Raw genomic sequence first — 18,682 nt, forward strand, 5'->3', positions numbered from 1 at the left:
AAGGACAAAATGTGGTATGCAGCGCATTCTGCTGAGTTTTCAATGTGAATGCGATTGTGGGTTCTGAGCCTCGCTCAGCAGCTCAGGTAGGTACCTCCCGCTGCTTAGTTAACTACACTGCCGCGGAAGCCTCGTGTTAAAACTCAGTAACCAGTTTCGGCACCGGGAGAGTGAACAATTCGCCCCTAGCCACACCTAAGCTCGGGTAGGGCCACGCTCCAAAGAAGCCGACATGTTTCGGGTTCTGTCAACAGGTACAGGCTCTTGTCCGGCATCCGCGCCGGCCCCCGGCAGCCCACTCGCCTTCCCTCCGCCCGCTGCGCCACTTTCCCCGCTCGGCTCGGCGCGCCGGTCGTCTCCGCCCGCCCGACGCGGAGCCGCCGCTCCCCACGCCCCGCCGCCGGCTCGACGGCCCCGGCGAGGGACGAGCCCAGGCCGCCCCAGCGGGGAAGTGCCTCCCGCCGGCTCCTCCTCTCCGGGGGACGCGGGCTCTCTCCGTCGGCTCGGGCAAGGGCAGCCACTGGGGCGAGGGTGCGCGCCTCCCGCCGCCCGCCTGAGGGGGAGGCACCCGCCCGGCGAGGCGGAGCAGCGGCGGCGGCGGGAGGCCCGGTACCCACCCGACAGAGGCACCCCAGCGGCGCGCCCGCCCCCGCGGGCTGCGGGGCAGGGCCGGTCCCAATGGCGCGGAGGAGGAGCGGGAGCGGCTACAGCTGGGATTGGGGGCCGCCGGCGCCGCCCGCCCGCCCGGACAGAGGAGGAGGCGGCAGGAGGAGGAGCGGCGGCGCGGGCCGCAGCGAGCTGACGGGTCTCGGCGTGGCTGCCCCTGAAGATGGCGGCGGCGGAGGCGGCCGTTGCTCCGGGCGGCGGGAGCTGCTCTCCGGCGGGCGGCGGCTCGGTGCCCGTCCTTTTCTGCTTCTCCGTCTTCGCGCGGCCCTCCAGCGTGCCGCATGGCGCCGGCTACGAGCTGCTGATCCAGAAGTTCCTCAGCCTCTACGGGGACCAGATCGATATGCACCGCAAGTTTGTGGTGCAGCTGTTCGCCGAGGAGTGGAGCCAGTACATAGACCTGCCCAAGGGTTTCCTGGTCAGCGAGCGCTGCAAGGTGCGCCTGGTGCCGCTGCAGATACAGGTGAGACCCGGCGGTGGGTCAGCGCCGGCCGCCGCAGGTGCTCGCATGGGCGGGCAGCCCCGTCTCGCCGCCGACTGCGGCCGCCCCGCATCGTGCCCAGCGGCGGCCGGGGGCCGTCCGGAGCTGTGCGCAGCGCTCCGCCAGCCCGCCTCGCTGCTACCTCCGTGGAAACTTTTGTTTCACGAAGGCGGGGAGGCAGGTGAGTTCCGCGCCACGTGCGTTTGCTTAACCGGGCTTCGCCGTCAGCGAGTCCGAACTTATTTGGCCCCCGTGAATGGGAAAACAGCCTCGCGGTTGAAATAATCATCAGTTCCCCTTGAAAACAGGCGGCTGGTGCTACCGGCCGCAGGCGGAGGTAACGCTGCTAGGTGAGAACTCAAAGGGTACGGGTGAAAGGGGCTCTCCCAAAGCTCAGTCTTGTGGCTTGTAGGTCCCAGGGATATTTGTATCCATTCTTGCCCCGAAAAGTTCTTTATGATTTACCGACTCGTGACTGACTAGTTTTTATGGTGTAAACCAGGAAACCAGACTGCCAGACACATACAGTACGTGTGTTTCATACCAAGATATCTTTATGCACTCTTGTGCTGGTTGTGCTGTAATAGTTGTACTCGAAGCAAAATTGCTTCTTCCTTTCTCCGGTATCAAAGAAGTCACCTGCTTTTGCTTTTTTTTTTTTTTTCCCTGAAAAAAAATAACCAGCCAACCGAGCAAAACCCAACTCAAAACGTATTAATTCAGTACACTCTTCTTAATTTATTATAATGAAGTTCTAGTTTACTGAGCCAACAGTACCAAGAAGTTGAAAAAAGTGATGTCATAAAAACTGAAAGATTGGTCATCTTCTCTTTATGTTTCCAGAAACAGCTAAATTCACGCTGTTTGTTAACCTGGCTAGATAGTGGTGTCTTGAAGCCAAAAACTGTCAAGGTAGCCTTTTACTTAGATCAAGGGTGCCTTTGGAGTCTTGTCCTTTCCTTAACCTGCCTAAGGAAAGAGTGGTTAAGAAGACCAAACTAGTTTAATAACTCATTTTGTCATTTATTATTCACTTTGTTATTAGTTACTCATCGTAGTAAATTAAAAACCTTTCTCCTTTGTGTGTTGGAAACAGAATCCAGAGAGGCTGGGAGGACAGTCTCTTCAGCTTGCAGAAAGAATTGGTATGAGTGCTAATTCAAGGAAGGATTTAAAAAATGATATTTGTGTAATCAGGGTGTGTAACGGTGGAGCAGGTTGGAATTTTGCTTCTTATTTCTATGTGCAGATCACAGCTCTGCAAAGGCTCTCTTGCAGATGGCTTCTGTGCTGAAACTGTAAATGCAGCCTGATCATTTGTTGCAGGACATTTATCTTGGTGTAAAAGGTCAGTATTGAAACATGGAAGGAAACGTTCCCAAGGTGTAGGCACACCAGGCAGTTTTAACTGGCTGCAGAGATTCAGGATGAACTAGTATTTAATGCATTTAATTTAATTGCTTAATTGATTATATGCTTTCACTGATACTGTTGCAATTCTATGACAATAGCAACTGTTGATATGAAAAGGATGGTACTCGCACTCGTGTATTATTTTAGTTGCCTCCTTGATCTGCTTCAGCAGCTGAGAATGAGCTGGAGACATCACAATGATGTCGGCCAGCAAGCCTTAAGCCATTGGCAGGTGCTCAGAGATCACTCCTTTGGGGAACATTTGGTGTGATACAGTCACAGCTGCTCTTCTAAAGACCTTTAAAATTTTCTGATTCTGCTTTCTTTCTATGTGTTGATTCATGTGCTGCAACTATTGCATGCTCTTTTTACCCACCTCCCTGGCGTTTTATCTGCAGTTAAACTGGACATCGGCTTGTCAACTCTGTATGCAGCAGGCATAGCCAGCTGAAATAGCATTTTGAATGTCTTTCAAGAGGGTCAAACTTTGCTTATTGAGGTGATCAAACTCATGTATTTGGAAAGATATATTTGATTTAAAATTAAGATTGGCAGATACTGGCATCTGTATCCATGGGGAAAAAAATTCAGGATTTTTATGTGTTTGCTTTATAGAATACATGTATGCTTTTAGTTAGGGATGGCATTTTAATCCCAAGGGCACTAGCACCCATAAGCCCTGGAGCGATATCCTCCTGTTTTGATTCTTGTGCAGAACTTTCATGGAAGGATGCCTTTTGTTGCCGTAGCTCAAGAAATGTCGGCATCAAATGGTGTTTGGCTGGGCTGTTTCGGTTTCCTGTCCCTGCAGTTGAGGAGGACAGTAATCTCACAGAGAGCTCACCATATGCTGCCCTCAGCCATTCCATGCAGCTCGATTCAAGGCTCGAGACACACAGCAAAATTTGTTCTCTGGTCATGTTTGTGCCTTCGTACTGTGCTCATATATGTCCATTTGTTTGGTTTAGCTGTCCTGGTGCAAAACAGCCACTTGAGCTTTTCATGGCCACCCAGTGTTAGGCAGGCTGGCAGAATGCAGTAAAAACCCTGGTGATCAGCTTGGCTACAACTCCCGAAACTTCTCAACTACTAGCTCGCAAAGAGGGGGGACTTCTCCTTTGGCCTCTCCCAGCTGGCCAGGAGGGCATTTGCTTGCCACTCGAGGGTCTGAGAAACCATTTGCTTTTTGTGGATTTTATGTGTTTTTAAAAGTTTTAAGAGAATAGTATTTATGGTCAGGGCAAATGCTACTTGAACCTCTTCTAACTCTACATGTAGCTAAATATTGTTAATCAAACTGTCGTGTTTTGCCATGACTGCTGTAGCTGTCTTTGGAAGAGAAAAGCAGTAAGGAAAAACAGTTTGGAGATAAGAGAAGAGAGGACAACTAAGCTTGTTACAGCCTTGTAATGGAGGAGTTCAGGCAGCATTAGAGTATATGCCCAAGAGAGGCTGTTACACTGTTGTATCTTCAAGGTGACTTCTCTTTAGCAGTTCTAGTGCTCTGTGTTTACAAACTTGTAACTTTAAGATGCTAAAGATTAAAGAGTAACCTTATTACTGAAGTTGTTGCATGAAGCAACTCTACTTCAGAGTGTTTTTTTAAAGACACTTCTCAGGTGTGTCTTTCTTGCAGACAGCTGCTTACAAAATGATAATTATTGCTAAAGGATAATGTAAATAAAATAAAACTATACACAGATTATTCACTTTTTTACCTAAATCTAATATTGCTATATTCAGATGTTTTGGAAATAGGAGTAACATTAGCTCAGGAACCTAAGTCAATTTTCTGAAGACCAGGAAAAAACAAAGCATAAATTGCAGAATTTGAGTCAGGTGAGGGGAGTTGTTGGCTTTTAATTTTCTAAAGATGCAGTTACAAAATCTGATCTATTAGTACTATGATAAAATATTTCTAAATAAATAAATAAACATTAAAGGAAAGCAAAAAGAAGGAAAATAAAAGACTGAAGATACTGAAGGAGAGGCTTCTTCAAATCCAAGTTCGTTGTTTTTGTGTCTTTATTCTGCAGCAAGCATTTTGATTATTTTGTATTTTGATAGAGAATTCTGTACTGTCTTAATTTTGTGAACATCACATGCTTATCTAACTAAATTTGTCATTTTTGAATGCAGAATTGCATGTGAAAGGCTTCAGTTTGGTTTAGCATAAAATAAATATTTGTATTTCTAACTTGGAACACTTGTAACCAATTTTTTTCTCCTGAAATACATTAAAATGAGGTTTTTCATTTTATATTTTTTTTTCTTTAAAAGATAAACAGCTAAGTAAAACCCCATCTTACAGGTTTCCTTTTAGAAGTAAAGGAGAAGAAAACGTGAGTCAACTCTGTTGTCTTTTTATGCCATCCTTGAAATACCAAGGCATTGAGATCCTCCACTCTGCCTTTTTAGTGGGTAACCTTGGCAAGTGATGTGTGAAGTGACTAGTGATGTCACCTGGGATTATTTTTCTGCTTCCATTTTACTGTTCGTTGAAAGGACTGGGGGAGAACTGTGTTTTGTGTGTATAATGGTTTCCTGAAGTTTGAACAGTGAAGGTTGCAGGTAAAGAGCCAGTACATATGAATGTTTTTCTAAAGCTGATTCTGTAATTACAGGACTTCATCACAGTCACCTTTTACGTGGTTGTTATTAATCAGCAGAGATGAAACATGTGAAAAAACACCTGTCCTTGCCCACCTAGGCCTTTTCTAGAGTAGGATTTAAAGCTGTATGTAACTCGTGACAGCATACCTTTAAATCCTGGTCTGGACAAGGTCCTAGAGAAGACTTCTCTAGCTGGGTAAAAGAGCTGCATCAGGTTACGTGTCCATCTATTCTGGTTGTGCTGTGGATAACTTCCAGCTGGAGGTGTCTAACTCAGGGGGGTGAAGCAAAGCAAACGGTACAGCTTATATACTGTGTGTGGGAATTTCAGGTGATTTGGAGTTGGAGTGTCTTTTTGCATTTAAATTTAGGTTGTTTAATGATGTCATGGCTGAGTAGATGTTCTGTATTTGGAGTGGATTCGGACAGGCACTGTAAGGATGCAGTGGCTCACCATCTGTGCCAGGATTGCCTCACCTGGGAGTGAAAGCAAGCAGGTGCTGGACCAGAGTTTGATGTTTGGGTGTCGATTTGCCCCCACCCCAGCTTATGAGTAGGGTGCGGCACTGGAGAAGCTCTGGCGGTCGTGGTTTTCTCTGTCATGGGACACCTGAGGTGGAGATCTCTCATGTTCTTGACATGCTGTGGAATGAGAAGACAGCCTTCAGAGCGAGTGGTAGGGTTTATGCGGCACGCTGAAGAACCAGTAAGCGGAAACTTTCCTTTGAATTTATTCTTTGAATTTATTTTTGGACTGCATTAGCTACTATTTATGAAACTTAATCTCAAACTGCTTTCTATTGCACACTGTCCTTCCCACATCTGCTATTCCCAGTAACAGTAGCAAATGTTCAATTTTTTTTTGTCTCGCCATTTATTTCTTCTGGTTTCTTCTTGTTCTGCCATGTGTTGCATTGGTTAGATTCAGACTGCAAGTTAATCAGAAATAAACACAAAAATCAATGTAGGATTTATTTGTGTTAGATTTTCTAAAAGCTTTTGTTTAGCGACTAGGTGGTTGACCCATCTTTTAATTTAGAGTGCTGCTGGTATTACATGGGAGGCATAAATTAAATCTTATTAAATCAACTTGATGATAGAGGGAAGTAGATGTAAGACTTTTGGTTCAGCTCCCTATGATGTTTGCCATAAACACATGAGATTATGGATTCAGTGGCAGTCTGTAATGGGGATACTCCCCAGCTGGAAAGGCAGTTGATTCCCATACTTCACTGTCAAATCAGAACAACTTTGAACTGAGGTTTATAAGATCTGTCCCGAATCCACTGTTTGTAAATATTCCATCATCATCTGCGTCATTGCCAAAACTTAGGGCAAATACTATTTTTGCAGAAAGCACTGAACTGAGGAGCTGCAAGCATCTGAGAGAGCAGAATTTTGTCTTTTCGTGAAGAAACAAGGTGAAATAAGATAAAGTTCAAAATGCAGGCAGTAAAGGTAGAAATAGTTCCTATGCTAAGGCAGAAATAATTGACTATGCAAATAAAAGACAAAGGATAGTTCAAGGGACGATTTTGATCTTAAGATGCACATCAGGAGTTTCTAAGTGTCATCAATTATGAAAAGAGCAAATAGCATACTGGAAAGTACAAATTGAACAGGACCTGCAAGGGCTATGAGTTGATGGATCTTCTCTATCTTACTGGGAAGTGTTATGGGCAGAGAAATACTTTGTTTGGTGCCTCACTGTAGACTGCAGTTTGAAAAGCACTCCAGGGAGGGCAAAATCAATTTGAGTTGGTAGAAAGACTCAAAGTCTCACATATGTTTTAGAATAAGGGAGGGGATGGGGATCTGAGTCCTGCGTTATGGGAATGGGTCTTTGTGCATGGTTATGCATGTAAAGATGATGGTAATGCTCTGGCATTTCAGATCCACCTTGGACAGAATTGGAAATAATGCTCTTAAATGGCAGCAAAGGAGCTGTGGGTGAGAAAACACTGCAAGGTTAAAATAACAGGATGGATTGTATAGGAGCTTTGTAAGTTGTGTATTGCTGGTGGGTCAGACTGGATAGTTATCTGTGAAGAGTATTTGCATTTGGTTGATCCTTCTGTAGAGGCAGCCTCAGCAGCTTCTCGAAGGTTTTCCTAGACTATTCATACTTGTTCTTTTGCTAAGGATGGTAAGAGTCCACTGCCTTAGCATAGGAAGGTTATACTAATGCAACAGACTAATGCCACAGAGATCACTCTACAATCTGTGATGGTTTGCAGTAATTGGATTGCAGTAGTTCAAAGTGATCTTACAAAAATTAAAGTGATGGAGTGGTTTATAGAACAAAATAATGCTCTTTGTGTGTGATATAAATGCCAGGACAAAATGACATGTTTTCTGAGTAGGAGGCAGACTTAGAGATACTGTCTATTCCAATTACTCGATTTTTCCTGCTGTGTGGTAGGGAAGTGTCGTGATTGACTACTCTTGAGTTAGATTGAGTGGCAGAGTTAAAAGGGGACACAGTAGATGCTTGCTGTGCTGTTGAATTGTACATTAGTACTTCCCACCAACTGGCTACTTCCCATAGATAGGTGGTTTTCAAAAAGAAGGCAATTATTCAATATTTCATTTTTTTTTTAAGCATCCATAGTGCTGGGTTTCATTTATTACATAGTATAGAATTACAGATGAATCGTTTGGGAGGGAGATCTAGAGAGTGCCTCCCCTAACTCCTATGCAAAGCTAGTTTTTGATCAAATCTGCTCACTTTTCTGAATGACCCTACTTATGACTTCTCTAATTCCTCCCTGTGAGAGGCACAAGGGAATGAGGAATGGGGAATTGCAGCTAGTTCATAACACTTTCTGTGACACTCTTTCCTGCGCACAGTTTGTCTTTCCCTGCTCCAACATAGGGTCCCTCCCACGGGAGACAGTACATCACCAGCTTCTCTAAGCCTTCCCATGGGCTGCAGTCCTTCACAAACTGCTCCAGCATGGGTCATTTCCATGAGGTGCAGTCCTTCAGGTAAAGACTGCTCCAGAGTGAGTCCCCCATGGAGATGTGAGTTTTGCCAGAAAACTGTCTCCAGCACAGGCTTCCGTCTGTGGGGCCACACGTCCTGCCAGGAGCAAGCTTCGGTGTGGGTATCTCATGGGATTACAGCCTCCTTTGGGCACGCACCTGCTGTGAGGTGGGGTCGTCCCCAGGCTGCAGGTGGATTTTTTGCTCCACTGTGGCCTCCATGGCTGCAGGGACAGGGGCTCACCATGGGCTACACCACAGGCTGCAGGGGAACCACTGCTCCGAGCTTGGAGCACTTCATCCCCCCTCCTTCACTGACCTTGGTGTCTGCAGAGTTGTTTCTCTCTCATACTCTTGCTTCTGTCTCTCAGCCGTTGTTGCACAGAACTTTTTTCACCCTTTCTTCAATAAGTTATCACAAAGGTGCCACCAGTATTGCTGAAGGTCTCAGCTCTTGGCTTTGGTCAGCAGCAGATCCTTTTTGAAGCCAGCTGGCACTGGCTATATTTGACATAGGGCAGCTTCTGGCATCTTCTCATGGAAGCCAGCCCTGCAGCCTCTCCCCTGCTACCAAAACCTTGCCACTTAAACCCAACACATCCCCACTTTTCCAAATACATTGTTTTACAAGTTTTGTAATTTTGTTTTAGTTTAAAACATCAGAACCACATTTTGCAGAAAATGAAGTGTATACAATTAATGGCTACTACCCAGAAGCAGTTTATTCAATTTTGTTTATGTCTACTTGAAATACTCCTGAATGGATGTGATTTGTCCTGAGTTTCCTTGCAACTAAATTATAGTATATAGCTGCTTTCTTTCCCTGCAGCCTCCAGCTGAGGCCTTATGCTTTGCTTCTGCAGGTAATTTATACAAATACAAGGCATGCTTTCACAGTGTGAGGAAAATGCAATCTTTGATTTCTTTTTTCTTATCCCCCTCTCCTTCTACCCCACTCAGTAGTCTGTACAAGGGAAACTCTGGGAGATTATTTTTATCATTAAAATGTATTCGTTTAAGTTTCTGGTCATAATACTGACAAGCTTCTCTGCTTTCGTCCTAGCCTTTGGACTTTCATCAGACTGAATGATTACACAATGACTACATAGACAAAGTGACTACACAATGAAACTATTGAAAATATGTGTACATGCAGTATTGAAAGCAAATGCAGTCTTTTTTTTTTTTAACTTTAATTTATCCTGATTTTATGTCTGTTCCAGGAGTTGTGGATTTAAAATGAATTTGAAGAATGTCGTTTTGCTCTTGATGCTGTTTGAAGCTTTTTATTACAGTTCTGTAGGCACTTTGCTCCTCCTGCTCTCCCTTTGGGGTTCAGAAGTTTCTGTGTATATTTACATTAACCTGTGTCTCCCACCTAATAAAATCTTGACTACCTATTGATGACTGTATTATGCTGTTCAGTATTAGCTGTTCATGTGAATTTAGTAACAAACCAAAATCAGGCTTGAAAAAGCCTTTCTCAGACTTTGGCTTAAAGTACCTTAAATCTGATATCTGACAGAGGTGTTACAGACTCTTTCTCATTCTGCTCCTTTTCTGAAAATGTGGTCACTGCCATGGAAGACATTGTCTTTGTCTTTTTTTTCAGATGACTACTTTGGGCAACCTGACACCATCAAGCACAGTGTTTTTCTGCTGTGATATGCAAGAACGATTCCGGCCTGCCATCAAGTACTTCGGTGATATCATCAGCGTGGGGCAACGGCTGGTATGGTTTCTGCTTTGGTTTGCTATCAATTTTTATTTTGTAGGCAGCCTATCTACTGATTATTCAGCTTCAGGTAATGATGATGTCTTTGCTGTTACTGTTTGCAATTTATTTTCTTTCGTGCTTTCCTCTCTGTGCCCTTGCAGCTCCAAGGTGCACGGCTCTTAGGAATTCCAGTTATTGTAACTGAACAGTATCCCAAAGGTCTTGGCAGCACTGTGCAAGAAATTGATTTAACAGGAGCTAAACTTGTGCTTCCCAAAACAAAATTTTCGATGGTGTTGCCAGAAGTTGAAGCAGCATTAGCAGACATCCCTGGAGTCCGCAGCGTTGTCTTGTTTGGAGTGGAAGTATGTGCCTTGCCATTCTTGTACTGTTTTATGGAAATGTCTGTTGGCCTACAATAGTATTAAGCATTGCTTTCTGTAATTAAAAAAATTGTCAATTTATATTGCTTAGAGCTCAGATATCCTCTACAGATTAAATTAGTCTTGTGTTATTTATATTTGCTGTTATCTCAATAAAATTTAAAATGAGGTATTGATAAACTACAGGCTTTTGTCTCAAGCTTGGTTGGCATTTAAAACCCACTCTGAGCTACCTAGTAATGTCAGGGGTAGAAAAATATGTGTTTGAACCCTAATTAATAATGTACTCTATGTTGGCATTGTATTACTCATGTTTTATAATCATATTTTGTTTAGTGAGGGTTTCTTGTCGTTGATTTCTTCTCTGTAGACTCATGTCTGCATCCAACAAACAGCACTGGAATTAATTGGCAGGGGTCTGGAAGTTCATATTGTAGCTGATGCCACCTCATCAAGAAGTATGATGGACAGAATGTTTGCTCTTGAGGTATGTTTCTTAGTCAGGGTTTTGCCTTGGATCTGGATGTTAATTTCCCAGCTTATTGTAAGTGAACAAGAAATTTCTAGGGACAGCGAGCAGTGGACAAATATAGCCTTGAGAAGAGGTGAATGCTCTGGTTCTCAGAATAGCTTCCACAATGGAGGACGATTACTGCCTTATTTTTTCCACACCTAATTATGATTTAATATATGGATCCAGTTTGGGATGCTTGGGTTTTTAAAGTGATTGCTTTGTGCAATCTAGGTTACTCTGAACGACCATTATCATTTTAGGATATTTTCTCATCGAGAGTTACCTGTACAGTAGTGTGAAAGTGCTACAGAGCTTTTGGTTTTGTTGTTCCAATGATATTTGTTCTGCTGTTGACACTCCTTGAAATACAGTGAAATCTAGTAAGTGATCCCGTTCAGAACTGTATGTAATTCTTTCTGCTCTTCGTTTTCAGTGCAAATTAAAGCTTAATCTTAAGACTCTGATTATGGTGAAGACCTACCCCTGACCTTCAAGGAGCTTAGTCTAACTAAATGTTGAGAAAGTGGACATAAATGTCACAGGAAAAACTAAAAGCATGTACCACTATCTGGTAGCAAGTTCATGCAAATGCTTTTTTCATAGTGTAGTCTAACTTGCCCACAGACGTCACTGTTGGAAATCAAAAACTGATATATACCTTAAGTATTGCAATTTGCCTTAGGCCCTGATGATTGCGTGGAAATTGAAACTAATAACTACTACACTGTTTCATGCTGTTTTCATAGATTTCGAGAAGACTTTTAATTTCTTGTGTTTCTCATAAGTAAGAGAATTAAAGGCTAAAGGAGAATCACCAGCGTGTATCGTTTGATGAAACCCATGACTTTGATTAAACGCAATCTTAATGTCATCTGTGATGCATATTGAGTGCAGGAATTATCGGAATCATGGATTTCCTGAGTCAATGTGGTGCAGCAGCAGTAGTAGACATAAAAAATACAGAAAAATTGAAATCTGTTTGCCTTATTGTAGATGTCTTTGCATGTTTCATTATCACACTGTGTCTGTAAGCGTAGAAGTTGGTTCGTTGTAGTAGAGGTTAAAGCAGTGACTAGCCAGTTTTGCTTTTCTTTCTAGTTAAACAGATATTGATCATCTTGAATATGTGGTTGGTTCCTAAAACTGTAATACAGGCAAACTGGTCAGATGTGGGTAGCTTCTTAGTATGTCTTTGCAATGTTTACTCAACCAAGAACAAAGTAAATGTTTTACTGCGATTCCTTAAGTAGTCATTGTTAAAATATGATTCAGGGCATATTTGCTGGCTTGCTGTGATGAGCCTGATGAGTTATATGGCTGCAACTCCTCCACCTCCTCTGTAGCTACGCTTGCTGGCATTATCTTTTTTTTTTTTTGAACTGTAGATCCTCTCTTAAAGGTGCTGCTCAGAGCTGTGTACTAGAGCAGTCAGGAGGTTGGCATGTTTGAGAGCAGGAAACCAGGAGAACATATTCTGTGCATGTCAGTAATCCAGGTTGACTATGGTGATACATTTCTTAGGAAAGATGGTGAAATACCACAGAATTGGGTAATCCTGCTTGAGCTTCACTGTACAACTAACCATTTCTAGCCACATTGTTTTAATTAGTGAGTCACACATTGTCTCATGTGCAAACTTGCCCCATACCTGGTGCACTGAAGGTGAAGTTTATTGATCAGATGTCCCTGGATCCTTCTCCTTACCTTTCTTTGAAGATGGATGTAGCAGTTTTTCCTAGTAATGCAGCCCTACTCTGTTCAGAGTGACCTTTCAAGGATGATAGAGTGACTTTGCAGTGATAACAACCAGCTTCCTCAGCGACCTCAAGTAAATCCCCTCTGATCCAACTTGCCCATTCAGTTCTCCACATTTCCTTTCACATAGCATGGTTTTGATGGTGCTGGTAGGGAACATGCAAACATGCTGAAGGGGTGTACTAGAAAGTGCAGTTTGAATTAATTGGTAGCCAAAGCTTTCATATCTGCCCGGATGACCCTAAAGAGTTACTATCTCAACTTCTGTTGTGCCCTTGAAAATGTCAGCAGACAAAAACTTGCAGTCAGAACAAAAACCCAGAAACAAGATAACCTCAAAATTTCCATTGATTAAATAATTCAACTGGTCAGGGTTGTGACTGTTCTTAATATCTGCCCAATCTGTTGAAGATGTCTTGTGTCACTGCTTTGTCTCAGTTTGAACCTGTTTAGTTTGTTTCCTGCTGGATTTCTTCTCTATTCTACATCTATCCTTCTTCCTGAAGTGTGGGTACAACACATGCTTGCTGCTTTCCTTTGTCTGAAAGACTGTGTTCTAAGAAAACATTTCCTTTCCTTGAAAATCATCCAGTGTTCTTAGCACACACGTCTTCATTCCTGTTAATCTCAAATCTATATACATTGTTCAAGAAGAAAAGTATAAGCCAGTGCCAACCTCTTTGACATGTTATGATACCTTTTGCTTCTAATGAGAAGACGTTCTATTTTTTTTTATCAGCTTTTCTCAGAAGGCAAGTTTTTTTTAACAATTCATCTTTTCTCCCAACCATATTAGACAAAAGGAAAAACTTTGTGTTCCTGGAGAACTACATCTTGAAGATATTGTCATAATATTTCATTTTGATTTTTCTGTTTTTCACTTTTGTTTGCGTATGTGGTTTAAACAAATGTGTCATTGTACAGAGGTAGGAGAGCCAGGGAAGCTCTCTGCTTTGTTTCAACTTAAGAATATTGCAGGGCTTGCTGCTGTTATGGCAAACAGAAAGCACTGACTTCAGAAAATCTGTCTTAGTTTGTCATTATACAGACCATAGTTACATATGCTTTACTGGTCCCCTAAAAAATAGTGATTTTTTTTTCCCCCCATCAGTTGCTTTGTAATTGCTTTGTAAACTGTCATTTAAGGAGTTTTCCATAAACAGCTGTTGTTTTAAAGTCTGTCAGAACTAGCAGATTACCAAACAACTTAAAAGCAGTGATCTATGTCTGCCCTAGAAAGTTTGGAACGTCTCTTTCCTTTAGCAATTGCAAGTAAAACGTATCTGAAGGTATATGTGTCTGTATTTTCTGCCTCTTTTCCTCCCTTGGCTCATTTAGGACTTTAGGTTTGGTTGAGCATGCAGCTGAGCAGAGGATGGCGGAGGGAAAGCTGGACCTGTGAAGCCTTGCTGACAGGGATCTCTACAATTGCTGGGGAGCTATTAGGGGGTGGGGGCATTCTGCTTTACAAGAACTTTGCTAGGAAGGCAAAACTCAGTAAAAAAAAAAAGTATGTAAACTTTGCAATATGTCCTGTGGCTGGAGCTACATGAAGCAAGGCTCTGTTTAGTTGCATACTTAGAAGATCTAGCAGACCTCTTTCAGTTTTGCTTTCTGTGCATCTGTGCTTTTTCTTTTTCCAGTAGTCTATGAGAACTAACTTGGGTGTTACTGAGGCTGTAATGAGATGTTGGTTAAAAGGCACTGCTATTGTGCCAATAAGATTCATAAGGTCTGGAGAAGAGCTTTTTATTCTGTCTCCCAAGATAGTTGTTACGTACAGCATCCTAGTACTAAGCCTGAAAAAGAAATTGTTACAGTTTCTTGCTTAGTACCTTTAGCTTGGACTTCACCATTTTCTTTTTCCCCAAGCCTCACAAATTTGCATGAGGGTGGTGGTGGCTATCCATGGGACCATGCAGGGGGCAGGGATTGTTAATACAGGAGGAGGTAGCTCTTCTGTGTATTAAATCTGACACAGGGAGATAATCCAGTCTAAGTAGGAAGCCTTATTTGTAATCCAGAGCAGCCTTTTTCCTCAATACAGTCTAAAACCAGTCATTTTCCATCCAAACTTTATAAATGGCATCACTAAGAAATGCTAAAGTAGAACTGGCAATGCTTTTGTTAATAGGAGATGTTTTTAAAAATTGTTTCTTTTTCATGAAATGTAAACTCATTAACATCTGCAAGTATCTCACTTTATTTGGTCTGTGCTATTTTCTCTTTCAGCGACTTGCTCGTACTGGAATTATAGTTACTACTAGCGAAGCTATACTACTGCAACTGGTAGCAGATAAAGAACACCCCAAATTCAAAGAAATTCAAAATCTCATTAAGGCGAGCGCACCTGAGTCAGGGCTTCTTTCCAAAGTTTAAAGAGGATGCGGAGGAAGTGGATCTCATTGACGTCTTTAAGGAAGAGAGAACACTGTAAGCGCACACATACACCCTATCCCTCAAAATCTGGTAGAAGTGTGAAGTTAAAAATCGACATACTCATGCTTGCCTTAGCAATGTTGTCTGGATCTGGGTACCATTATGTTCTGTTTAGTTACAGCGGTCAGAAGCGTTGGGTATTGTAGGACCCTTTTGTTGTCAAATTTCCTTATTTATTTAAAAACCCAAAAAATTAACAGAGGTGCCTGCTAGTCTATACTATAAACAGTTTGTAACAGCTCCAAAAAAGTACAGATTTCTGTGACATCTCTTGATTGTGCACTTTGTAAAAGTGTTCCATGATATTCTGTTTGACTTTTGTATTGATAGGAGATAATTACATATTGGATAGCTGTGGTGTGATACGCTGTAGTGTTCTGTGTAACTTAAATACTTTAATAGGGGATAAAGTTAAAACTAAGATGTACGGACTACACATGTGCTCCTATTCTCTAGGATAAAACTTAAGCGCTTTGCTTCATAGACAAGGCACATAGATCAAGCAGCAGCTGATGTCTGAGTGCTATAGGTAGCTGAAGCCTCCATTGTGACTTCTGATTATTCTGAAACTGCCTAACCCTGTACTTCACATGAGTGTACACAAGCAGAAAATTATTGTTTAATGAATTCTTCATAAACAGCTGTTGTAAGGTCTGTCAGAACTAGTAAAAGATTACCAAAACTTCTAAATAAATTGTCAGTGCTAAGGAAGTTACAGAACAAAAAGTTTCTCAACTTGGAGTGCTGAATCTACTGTTGCATTTAGGTTTATTCAGGGGTTTTCAACTCTATTTCAATTAGATTGAATATTTCATCTGATATTCTCATTTGGCCAAACGATCTCTGAAAGAAACCTCGGCACCTCTAGGTTTTTGTGCTTTTTTGATGGGTTGCACTTGGGTGGAATTTGAATGGAATGTGGCCTAAAAGTGTTTTTCAGAAAAATAGCATCTGTAACTTAATTATACATATTTTTTTCTACCTAGAACCAATATTTTAACACATGATTCGTAAAGGCATTTCCTTCATGTTCCTGTGGTTTAAACAATGTTGTATGAAGTTTACAGTTTGACTGAAACTTTTATTTTTTTTGAAAGAGAACTAGAAGATGTCATACTGAACGCTAATTATTTTGTTAGAAAACCAGTTTGAATACATGTATTGTTTTATTTTCCCCACAAGATGGCTCTAAAAGAATTGTTTCAGAGAGTTATAACCTTTATATGTTCAAACAAATAAAATATTAACATTTGGTGTGTCTCTTTTACGTTTGTTATATTTATTGAAGAGCAAATCCTGAAAGCTCTGCCATGGACCTTATTCTGTTTTATGCAGCTGTGAAATTTCTACAGTTGTCATGGGAATTTTTTGTAAAGATCAAAGGTGGATAATGTCTAATAATTCTTGTCTTCTGCATCTAGTTCTGCATCTAGTTACAGTGTTGTTTAGTGCTCTAAAATATAAGGAATGATTAGTATGCTTCAAGTTGAAGGCAGGGAGGCGAGTTGAGTTGAACTATTGTCCTATATCACTGACCTACTTTTTACCTTCTTTTTCTGGTATATTAATCACGTTGCCTAGCAGTGTAAAGTCCACTTACATAAATCAACAGCTGTGCACAAAAATACTATAAATTTCTTATGAAAGAATGGTTTTATTGCTTCTTTACCTTTATATGTTAGTGACACCTAGAGTTAGTCATGGAAGGAAAAAATGTTAACAAGTTTTTTTAGACATGTTTATTTTTGTAACAATATAAATTTCCTCAATAACAAATACATGGGTTTTAAAGAGATAACTGTTACTTAAAATTTACAGTTTTTGTACAAACTTAAGTTGGAGGACAGATGTCACGAGTTCTTTGCATGCAGTCATTTCATAACTGAGGTTTTTACCAAACGTGGAATCATCTGGACTAGGTGATCTTTGAGGTCCCTTCCAACCCTTAAGATTCTGTGATTCTGTGATTTGGTAGCAAGAAGTTACTAGAGAAAAACCCATAAAACACATTTATGTTCTCAGTGGTGATTTCACTGGGTCTTTTTAGTGTTTGATTAGCCTTTTGTATCAAACCCTTGTCAAGGTCCTTTAATTTGTCTATTTTTTCAATAAGCTTAAACAATAAAAACGGAGAAATGTCAGTGTTATGCTGTCAAACTTGACTCTTAGATGTTAATTTAGGGCCTATGTGATTGAAGTCTTTTTCCTTCATTAGATGGACATGTTAATCATCACATGAATCACTCAGGTGAGATTTCAAGTTTACTTGAAAAGACTGGAAAAAGTCTTCTTCTATGCTTCTCTTAACAGAAAGTACGTTTATTAACAGGAAAAAATTTCCTTTGCTAGTTGGTGCTGTTACTCATATGTACTATCTGTTGTCTGACAAGTAGGTGTTCTAGTTGTCTGACAGTGGGTGTTCCAGTGCAGTAGGATAGCAAAGCTGAGCTGTGTGAGAAGAGGTCTGCAGGCTGCTGCATTATCTAGTGCAAGTACTGTTTTGCCCTGCAGAGATGTGGAATAAATTAATGAACTAACACAGAGGAGAATTGCCAAAGGTTGTGCGCTCAGGTGATTGTGAAGAAGCCTAATTCATCACTGTCTGAGTTCCAGGCTGTCCTTTTACGAAGGCTTCACCACAGCTGTGACTAAGCAACATGATAGCCACCTGCTATAGGGGGCTTTAGTGTAATTTTTCTGTGGGGAAGAGAATCTTCATCATCCTTGATGAAAAACACTGGTTTATTTTCCTTGGTAGGTGTGGTGCTTTTGTGCAAAGTTGCTGATGAGATGTCAGCTACACTGGAGAAGCTGTTGTATAAATTCTACTAAATACAATAATATAATAGGCACATGCTAAACCTGTACAAAGGTGAGTGCTTTTTTTTCTTATTTGAACAGTTTAAGGTTTAAGTTTAAAATATGATCCTGTCTAATCTCAGGACCACAGTCCCTTTATTATTTTTCTGTCCATATGATAATTTTATGTAAGCTAAAATAAGTAAGGTGTCCAGTACTCATTGCAAAACCCGCAAATGGAGAATGAATAAACAGTCAGCAGTTCCTAGCTAATGGTGTCTATTGTGATCATCACAAATGGCTGGAGAAATGATGTGAGTCACCTCCACCATCATTTGTGCACTTGCCTGGTGGTAGTTCTCAGGTAAATATGCGCTTGAATAAATCATAGTGCTTATTGAGCATACTTCCTATTAGACAAGAGAGTGATGCCCTCTCCTTTCCACATCTGCATTTATGACATCAGTCATAAACAATAACATCAGTCTTTCAGTAGAGAACAGTTAAAATCAATCTTCTCTTTTTGATGAGAGCAATCTTTTAGAAGCCTCATAGATAATTTTGTCAAGATTTTGGTTGAACTGAAACTCTTCTGTAGATTTGTCGTCTTATGTAAGAGGTGAATGGTTTGTCCTTTAAAAACTTTGTTTCATTTAAACATGAAGTAATTGGTCTGTAAGCCTTGGTGAAAAGCAAATGATATTAAGGAGGATAAAGGCTTTAAGTTTGATAGTAAGTGGTGATGTCAACTAGTACTGTTACGTAGTTCACTTGCTATTCTTCAGAGTATCTTCTACCGTATTAAGTGCAATGGTAGTGACAGAAGGGAGATACCAGTGATTTGTAGAATCTGGTGATTTTGTTTGTTTTCCCACTGGATAAATTAGAGGTGAACTGTACTGAGTATCACAGATGTC

General features: G+C 41.3%; 1 protein-coding gene across 1 annotated transcript; it reads left to right on the forward strand.

Annotated features, from left to right (window-relative positions):
- Positions 1-656: 656 nt before the first annotated feature.
- On the forward strand, positions 657-16,167 carry ISOC1 (isochorismatase domain containing 1). The gene is made up of 5 exons (XM_062016462.1): positions 657-1,129; positions 9,771-9,890; positions 10,037-10,240; positions 10,629-10,745; positions 14,760-16,167. The coding sequence occupies exons 1-5, from the start codon at positions 830-832 to the stop codon at positions 14,904-14,906; spliced, it is 888 nt and encodes a 295-aa protein (XP_061872446.1). The 5' UTR covers positions 657-829; the 3' UTR covers positions 14,907-16,167.
- Positions 16,168-18,682: the final 2,515 nt, after the last annotated feature.

This window comes from Colius striatus, chromosome 30 (assembly GCF_028858725.1).
Source record: "Colius striatus isolate bColStr4 chromosome 30, bColStr4.1.hap1, whole genome shotgun sequence".
Lineage (NCBI taxonomy): Eukaryota > Metazoa > Chordata > Aves > Coliiformes > Coliidae > Colius > Colius striatus.

What these genes read in the sequence shown, in the direction of transcription:
- ISOC1 (XM_062016462.1), top strand. Translation starts at nt 830, where the DNA reads ATGGCGGCGGCGGAGGCGGCCGTTGCTCCGGGCGGCGGGAGCTGCTCT. An exon ending in TGGTGCCGCTGCAGATACAG is followed by an intron (nt 1,130 to 9,770) that starts GTGAGACCCGGC and finishes CTTTTTTTTCAG; the next exon opens with ATGACTACTTTGGGCAACCT. An exon ending in ACAGAATGTTTGCTCTTGAG is followed by an intron (nt 10,746 to 14,759) that starts GTATGTTTCTTA and finishes TTTCTCTTTCAG; the next exon opens with CGACTTGCTCGTACTGGAAT.